Here is a 9706-nt window from a genome sequence, read left to right as displayed (position 1 = left end):
ATTATCTTTGCCTTCATTTAAAAATGGGTTTGAGAAACAATGTCTCATCCTGTTTCTTTAGATTCATGCTACCTTTCACTAAATAGAGTAATGAATAATTTACAATTCTTGATCATGTCTACAAAAAAAGTAAAGTAACTAAGAACATCCTCAGGAAGTATATTGGAGCATGTGCGCGTGCACACACACACACATACGCAGAGAAACCATTTACTGATGCTGATCATTACAGGTCTGTTTCCTTTGTTGAAACTCGTCTCTCATAACCCATTATACTAATGTGCACTGTTCCCTCTCTCTGCTTTTGAATGGAAGTTTTACTCTCGCCTGTAAACCAAAATGAAAGAAATGTACTAGATCGCCTCGAAGATCTCGGTCTCGGCCCATCATGGGGGATTTGCCATCTTTACACTGATGATTTCTATCCAACATGCAATGAAAAACTGGTGAGGATGTTTTTTCTGCTCTGAATGGAAAGCTTGCCTCCATAACCTCATCCCATCCCCAGCTCTTTTCCTGGGTCGCTGTGATCTGATCGGCCGCTAAGCTCAGGGTCTGACACATCCACAGCTGCTGTTTTGGATTGCCTGTTAGTCCCAGCAGTCATACTGACTGCTCAGGGCAGACCCCAGGACCAGCCCAGAGCACTGCAACTTTGCAGGGTTAACAAGTAAGCACAGAAAAAGCATTAACGTAGATTTCAAGTGGCATCTGCTGTGCCCACACTGCTTGTGCTGTCAGATCCCGAAAACATAACAGATGGACTCTGAATATAGGGACAGTTTTCACATTCGGAAATGGAAGCTCTGACCACGTTTGGGGGCACAATTCTAAATTTCCTGAAAAGAGTTTTTAAATTTTCTAACCCATTAACAGAAGAAAGAGAAACAAAACTCACTGATATTTCCAGAAAAATGTTCTGTTATTCCAACCTTATGGTGATTTACAAAGTCAAATTATTAAAACTTTAGGACAAATTCTTAAAATATCAAGATAAACATATGCATTATTCCTAAATATGAATTGCACATACTCCAACATACACACTCTAGCACACATATACACATACATACTACAACATACAGACTCTAGTGCACACATATACATACACACTCATACACTACTACACAGACTGTAGCATACATGCATACACATACTCCAACACACATACACTATAGCACAAATACATTCCAGTACACACTCCAATGCACATCCTTACTCCAACACACACACAAATGCACACACAGACTCTACCAAAGCTGATAGCAGGGACAGTGCAGTCTGACTAGTGTGTCTAATGAAGACGCTCCTAAGGACTTACCTGCGTCTGAAGGACTGGCAGAGATTCGCATTCACATGTCCTCGCCTCAAGAATTTGTTACAGGGCAGTTCTGCGGATGCCAGAAAAGCCAGTACAGGACCATTGCACATTGACCTTCTCTACTTAGATATTTCGTTTATTAAAAATGACAGTTTAAATACATCTTTATTATATGATAGGGTGTGTTATCTCACACCTGCGAACAAAGACAATGTAGGTTAAATACAAACAAACAAAAACACAAAACAAACAAACAAAACAGACACTAAAAAAGACTTTTAGTATAATTACTTCCATGGATGGGTAGAGACAGAGAAATCTCTGTAAGTTCAAGGCCAGCCTGGTCTACAAAGGGAGTTCCAAAACAGTCAAGGTTGTTACAGATAGAAACCATGTTTCAAACAAAGCAAAACAACACAATACAAGAATATATTATAACTTCATTTGTAATTATACATCAAATAATAACAGTAGTAGGGATTACGTTGCATCAGGATTTCCTTCACTATAAATTGTTATAGCCCAGTTGTCATTTTAAGAAATTACCCAAATTAAAACAATGCGTCCTGCAGCATTTTCCACTCAGTTATCATAATATGTTACAATGTGAGGAATCTTTTGAGCAAGAACAGTGTCAATAATACAAACACCATCACCATGTTTCATAGTTTTTATTGACTCTTTCTCAGTTTTAATTGTCTATGATAAGTACAATTCTGATGACCACAGTTATGAAGCTTTGTTGTTATTATAAATAGCAGATACAAGGTTGGCTGCCATGCCTTTTACACACACACACACACACACACACACACACACGAATACATGAGCGCACATACCTACGCACATGCACACACATATGCACGCATGCACAAAAGCACAGAAACAGGACTGCACACCCCTGCAGTCAAACAATACTGTGCTTTTCCAAGGTGTGTGCTTCTTCTTTAATACAAAGACAATTATACACAATCAATCCAGAGTTTGTTAAGCTACCACTGAGGAGATAAACCTGAGAGTCGCAAAACACCAGGTAACACTGTTCCATACCACTCAATAGCACTGTCAACCACAAAGAAATCTGCTTCAATGACTACATGAAAACCACAGATAGTATAAAAATAAACATTTTCTTGTAAAAGCACTAAAACAACATAACTCAAATGCACAAATTTTGCTAACATAAATTCACCTTCATTTAAAAAAATGTGACAGAACTTAGCAGCCAAATGAAATAGTTATCACTAAAAATGTTGGCATTAAAGTTACCAGCTGCATGAACAAAACAGATTGAACTTTATAGCAATGCTCCACTTGCTGGCAGTGTTACTTAAGAACCCCACCTTGAAGAAGTTAAGATTGTACTATGATACCTTAAGAAAAAAATACAAAGCTTCAAGACCCAGCAGAAAACTATCAGCTGCGCTTTTCTCCCCGTTTCACTGAAGTTTGTCTTTAAATTCTCACATATATCCATAATGTCTAACTCACTACACTTCTAAATCATCAAATTTGAATAGGAGACAAGCCTTTAGCCTTTGGCAGTGGAAGCTGTGACCATAGTTACGGCAATATTCTAAACTTTCTGGAAAGACAGCACAAACTTTCATATATATATATATATATATATATATATACACACATACATATAATGTACACTATACATACACTGTCTAAAATATCCTATACTTGCTATGAATCTTATAGTAAGTAAATTAAGACCAAATCATGTCTGTGTAACAAGCACCCTAAACAAAAGGAAAGCATGCAAACCCAAATCTAGGGAAAATTAAACACTTCTCAGACAGATTTTCATCTTTTTCAGATCCAAATACAAACTGGTCTTAGAGTTCAAAGGTACTAACATTTGAAAAAAACATCTTAAATATGGTTCTTATTTTATCTAGAATTAGCTATTCCTATAAAATATGCCAGTGTGACAACATTTGAATATCATACATTGCAATAAATAGAATTTACATCCATATGTTGTCTCTTCAAAGAATTTTTTATAATCTGTACAACTGAAGGCTATGGGCTTCATCAATAAATACTATTACAATAATTACATTCAGCCAACAAAAGAAAAGCTTCAGTATATATATATATATATATATATATATATATATATATATATTTACTAGTATCACGTCTTCCAATTCTTGTAACTAGTTGAATCCTAGCTGCTTAGTACTGATATTTGTCATATCAAGATGGGCTAGTGTCCTGGCTGAGTAAGCACATATTTACAGGTCTCAGCCTGTCCGTAGCACAGTGGTTGAAAAATGAGCACAAAAGCAGATTCTAAATGCTTCTCACTGTCTGCTTTTCAAGATTTACCACAGCACCTATGGCATCCACAAATGGTTGTGCCGTCCCCTTTCTGTTCATGAAGAATGGGCTTTAAGTGTCTTCTCAATGGCCACATTATGGTTTTAATTTTCAATTCTGTCTTGTGTGCCGTTTCTCCTTAATTTATCATTTTATTTCAATATAAGTTCAAAGCAACTTTCAAAGAGTCAAAGACAGTACTTTGTAAGGAATGACAACAACAAAAAAAATTACAAAAAACAACCCTTGAACTTGGAATGAAACACTTCTGTAGTGTGACATTTAGTAACTTGCTAAATCTTACAATTTTAGGTGTCTTTCCCGCAAATGTCAACAGATCTGTCTTTACTGTGGAAATGCTTACTCATATCAGGTGGCACAAATTGGGTCTTTTGGCCAACAGAGTGTTGCTTCATCCTGCCCTGTGCATGCATAGGTCATCTCAGGAACTTCTTTTGACCTGGAAGAAGTTGGCACAGTCAGTCTTGTTATGTTGACATGTCATTGTCTATTTAATGATATAGCAAACTAAGGAAGAACACTTTCGGAGCTGTGGCTATCTCAGTGATTGAACTCTTGTTTAATATCCACAGGGATCTGGGGTAAATCTGCAGAATGAAGAACATGACAAGGAGTAAAAGGGGACTCTGGTCCCCTCACCAAAACACACATCCAAAGAATGTTTTCTGGAAGTTGGAACAGTGCTTTTAACACATACCCAAGATCAGGCTGACATCCTGAGCCTCAAATGGAGAAATCTATATTAAATAATGAGGAAATAATACCGACACATGGAATACTGAGCTACTGAAATTTCCATTTGGGTCAGTTTAACAAAATTACTTTTGAGCCATTGAACATTTCTTAAGTGTCAACATAATTTGGATGTATTTGACATTTGTATACATGATTCTGAAAGAAAAAATGTTGCATGAGTCTTACCACTTGAGAACTCTGAAAACCTCAAAAGCCAGAGACACTGTAAACATCTTCTTCTGTCAGCTTCTGAACCTTTCTATATGTTAAGACTGAATGTGTAGAAGAACCACTAAGTAAAAGGGCTGAATGCAGCTTTTCTTCATGGGCCCAAGGAACAAGAGATTGGGCAAATGGAAGTCCTCCAAAGATCTCTTGGATCCCCAGTCACTTGTGTATCTAAGAAATGACATCAAAAGTCATTATATCTAACAGGGCACTAAGTTGTGTGTGTATGTGTGTGTGTGTGTGTGTGTGTGTGTGTGTGCGTGCGTGTCTGTGTGTGTGTTTCTTAGAAATTACTTTAAAAGTAGTTTCTCCCGTCACTTATAAACTCAGCACATGGCTGGGTAAGGACTAGCATTCACAGCTAAAGTTCCTTAGACATCACATTGATTTGTCACTATTTTATTTCCTCATTATTTTAATTAAATTAAATTTGACCATTTCAAGGGCTATAAATGTAACAATTCACTATTCGTTGAAAATTATTTAAAAATTCAATATACTTAACAATATGCCATTACTGTCTAGCAGACAAGAGTAGAAAACACTGCTATTCCCTAACTATGAATACTTTCAGTGTTCCTCTCTTCACTTTCATCATACCTCAAGTACTGAAAATAAGTTCTTTGTTTTCTCTTTACAAATGTTTTTCATTTAAAAAGTTATCACAATATTACAATGTTAAAAGATTACAGTTTATGGCACACGAAAGTGACTTCCTTACATTCCCTTTTCATTCTGCATTTAATGTTTTCAAGACCTTTGAAGAAACAGAAAAAAAAAAAAGAAAACTTCCCATTATTATTTTGGTTTTACATCCTTCTTCTAGAATTTAACTCCTCACTCCCAGATGGGCTGTGAGTGGCTGTCAACCATGGCCTCTGCCACACTGACAGTCCTGGCCACTATCCCTCAGTTTAACAGTTCCGCTGCTTCACCCAGCTTTTAATCTAAGATTTAACTGTAATTTCTCAAATTGTTTTCACAGATGTGAGTGAGCAGTTGTCTTGGAACACAAAGTCCTAAGACACTGCACAGCAGTGGTGCAAGTGAGAACTTCTTTTTTTATCACAGGAAGCCTAAAAGTCCATAATATTTGTAAAAAAAACACATGCACTTTGATATTTTCAATGTATTTGGCCAATAATCCCCAGCCTCCCACCATCAAACATTAAACAAGCAATGTTCACTAATCAGTTTCCCAGAAATAACTGGAAATGCTCATTTTCCTTATGTAAAAGTTCATTGATTTTGTTTTTCAGTTCAATTCCCCAAAGACATCAGCAGCCACCATCTATGCTTATGAGGGACTGAAAAGTCATGTACCTCCAGCATCTGTCTGCTCATTACTGAATGCACTGACCAGCACGCTATTATACTATGCCAAACAATCTTCGAAAGTATAGATTTTAGTTTGTTTATGCCAAGAGTTATTCACAGCAGCAGAGGCTGAACAAATCACAAATTCAAGTTCCAGGTGGCCAGTTTTCTTGGAGAAATTTTTAATATAAAAACTGCTCTGCTACACATGCACACGTTTCTTTGACTAGAAAAGCTTGTGGATTTAAAAGGGAGGCGAGGAAGTGTTTACCTAGTAGTCCTGTTTTAATACACGTGCTTCTAGTTACTAAGAAAGGAGCTTGCGGGAAAGAAAGATAAATGTGGACATGTGCATCGAATTGATGCTCCTTTAAACTCACTACTTTTTTCCTGTTTGGAGTATTTCCGAACATGACTTAGGAACTTAAGGAGGAAAGCATCTGGTTCTATGAGCATCCTACCATGTTACAAAAATGAGGAGTTTGGGTCTTGTGCCTTCACAAACTTGTATCTCCATTCTGCTTGAACTCAGATAAAATATTGAGAGTCATTTCTTCACTCTTGGATTGTAAATTGGCCTCACTCCTCCTGGAAGCTTTCCTGGTTGCTCGGGACAGTCTCCTTCTGAACGTATCTCCAGCCAAGAAATAAAGAATGGGGTCCACACAACTGTTGAGGCTCGCTAGACCCCTTGTCACCTGATAAGTGGCATAAACCCTATCGTTGAAATGACACATTTCTGGGGTCTGGAAATCCAGCCGTGCCCGCAAATTCATCGTTTTCATCACATGGAAAGGGATGTAAGACACAGCAAACACCGTCAGGACAATTATTACCAGGTAAATGGATTTCCTTCTGAGAGGAGAGTTGTCCAGGTCTTTGTAAATCAGAGCTCTAACAATTAATCCATAACAGCCCAAGATCAGCACCAAGGGGACACAGAACATGGCCACTGTTGTGCACATACTATAGATGAAATAACTTCTCAGGTAGTCATCAGAGGTGGTGTCATAGCAGGTGACGGTTTTGTTCTTCCGAATCCCAGTGCCAGAGTAGAAGAGAATGGGGGAGATGGCCAGCACTACAATGAGCCACACCAGCATGCTGACATAGACGGCATTCTTCTTCTTGAGTCTGCCCAGAGATTTGAGCGGGTACACCACGCCGCTGTACCTGTGCGCGCTGATGCAGGTGAGGAACAAGATGCTACCATAGAGGTTCACATGGAAGATGAATCTCTGCAGCTTGCACATAGCATCTCCGAAGATCCAGTCAGTCTTATTGAAGTAGTAGAAGATGAGGGCGGGCAGGGTGAGCACGTACAAAAAGTCAGCCAGAGCCAAGTTGAACATGTACACGGAGATGCCGCTCCAAGGCTTCATGTGGAAAACGAACATCCAGATAGCCACGCTGTTGCCAAGGAAGCCGATGATGAACACTAAGATGTAGACGGCCGGCAGGTAGTAAAACTGGAAGCCGGTCTTGGTTAGGGCACATCGGAATGAAGAGGAAACCGCTGCAGTGGCGGCGACAGTACTGTTTCCCCAGGGCGAGCCCAGGCTAGCCAGGAAGGCTGGGTCCGTCCCGTTGGGGACAGTCGGCCAAGGCACCTCGGTCATCCTCTTCTCTCCAACTCTAGGCAGCAACTAGGAAGGGCAGACCGCAGCGAGCGGGCGGCAGCGGCGAGAGGCTCAGCGCGCATCGGAGGCGCGGGCGAGGGGAAGGGACCGCGCGCGAGAGCTCCCCACGGGTCGGAGCGCGCGGGGGCTCGCCCACGCCGCCTCTGGCCGAGCGTTCGTCGCGGGCCATGAAATTCGCCGCGGGCTGCGACTGAACCAAGCTGAAGGACGGGCGAGCAACTTCCCGGTCCAGCTGGCGGCGCGGAGGTTACACAACAGGACGCGCAGGGCACCTCCACCAAGTTTGCAAGTGCGCTCCCGCGCGCGGCGGCAGATAGGCGCTGCTCAGAGCGCCTAGGGCGCGGCGGGGTCAAGTCCAAGTCGCTCCGCGGTTCCCAGAGGCGAGAGGGCACGGGCCAACCACCTCCTCGCTCCGATCAACTTTGCCTGGCCCTCTGCCTACTCCCTACCTTGCAAGCCCGGACCCTTGTCAGGGACGCCACGCCGCTTCTTCCGGCCGCACTCCCAGCCCGCGCTCAGCTTCGGGGGGTCTTTTGGGCAGCGCGTGTGCGCGGACCCCGGCGTGCTAGCCTGCATCCCGCTCGCCGCCCATGAAGGCTGCAGCCCTTCACCAGGCTCCGCTGGGTCTTGAGTGCAGGGGCAGGAGAGCGAGCCAGGCTCCCAGCGGGGTGGGCGGAGCCTGGGAGCCCGGGCGAGTCCGTGCTCTACGGGGAGGCGAGGGGCGTGTCTCCGTGGCGCAGGCCCGGGCCGTCGGCTCTGGGCTGGGCGCTGAGGGCGGGTGGTGGCCTCTGAAAGCAGGGATCGCCGTGCCCCTGAACGCCTGGCACGGCTGCCGCCACTCGAGTCAGTGGTCAGAACAAAAGGTGCGCTGGGGCAGTGGTGGCTACCGGCGAGTGTTTGGCCGGAGGGGTTTCCTCTGTCCTCCACCAGCTAGCTCTGCAAAGTGAAGTTGCTGACACATGAAAACCCGCGGGACGCTGGCAGCGTTCTGCCTAAAGCTTTGAGCTGAGCGGTATAAAACAGACATCTCCGGAGCCTCCTGGAACTCGCAAGGTGTTTGCAGGCTCCAGACAACCGTCAGTTTGCAGGTGGGCACGCCCTAGCCCTGAACAGCGCCTCGCTTTGCCCAGCGCGTGTAGGAACCTGCTGATCCCTGAGGGCGCCAGCTCTAAATGGGTGAGGGCGGTAAGAGGCATGGGCGAGTCGTCGCTCTCTGCCCTTCAGATCTGTTTGTTTTTATTGTTGTTTGTTTTGTTATGAATCTCAATGCCTTTTTTTTTTTCCATTTACTTGGCAAAATGCTAACACAGCAGCGTCACTGCTGTCGTTCTTGTGAAAGTAATAGCCTGGTCCACCTGCTGTTAGTTGACGCTACACCTACCCTCAGTACAACCCTTGCTAACTCTTCCTGGAAAGGACAAGCGCTCTCTAACGTCTATTTACCGTTTACACAAATTTAATTCAATATCAGCGACTACACTAAACGTGATTCAAAAATCAAACTGAACATTAAACAGGGCTTTATAAAGATGGTTCATTTGTTGAGTGATAAATGTGTGGTCTGGCCTTGTTACCAATCATACTTCGTAAAATGCCTTGTTACACGTTCCTCTGCTAGTTGACTTAAAAATATAGACGGAGACCAATGCAATTTGTTTATTGATTGTAAATCTCGGTTTGGGGCTCCAAATGCATAAAATGTAGGCAGTACGTTTCATTAAGTGTTTACATTTAATTGTGAATTAACGGATTGTTACCTACTTGAAGACATGATTAAACAGATTCACCCAAGAACGGAACCGAACACTTCTCAACCATTTACTGATTAATATATTTTGTTTGCCATATTAACTAACACATTTCTGTTGTAGAAAAATACAACAATAAAGTGTCTTCAACTATATAGTATAACCATCTTCTTCGTAGTCCCATATAGTAGGATTTTGTTCCCTTAAAAATGCCCAATACTGCTGTTTGGTGAAGTGGCTCAGCTCGTGAAGGCACTCGGCACTTACCACCAAGCCTGAGGACTTGAGTTTGATCCCCACACTCACAGTGGTAGAAATAAAGATCTGAGTTTTCCACCCAAGTTTTCCTCTGACCTCTGCACTCA

General features: G+C 42.4%; 1 protein-coding gene across 1 annotated transcript; it reads right to left on the bottom strand.

The window, feature by feature from the left end:
• Positions 1–1749: 1749 nt before the first annotated feature.
• Positions 1750–8328, bottom strand: P2ry1 (purinergic receptor P2Y1). The gene is made up of 2 exons (XM_021664028.2): positions 6415–8328; positions 1750–4112 (listed from the first exon to the last, which is right to left on the bottom strand). Exon 1 carries the CDS (start codon positions 7570–7572, stop codon positions 6451–6453), a length of 1122 nt encoding a protein of 373 aa, XP_021519703.1. The 5' UTR covers positions 7573–8328; the 3' UTR covers positions 1750–4112; positions 6415–6450.
• Between the last annotated feature and the right edge of the window lie 1378 nt (positions 8329–9706).

Source organism: Meriones unguiculatus, chromosome 2 (assembly GCF_030254825.1).
Source record: "Meriones unguiculatus strain TT.TT164.6M chromosome 2, Bangor_MerUng_6.1, whole genome shotgun sequence".
Taxonomy (NCBI): domain Eukaryota; kingdom Metazoa; phylum Chordata; class Mammalia; order Rodentia; family Muridae; genus Meriones; species Meriones unguiculatus.
Note: the sequence above shows the minus strand (reverse complement) of the source record. Positions and strands in the feature narration are given on the sequence as shown.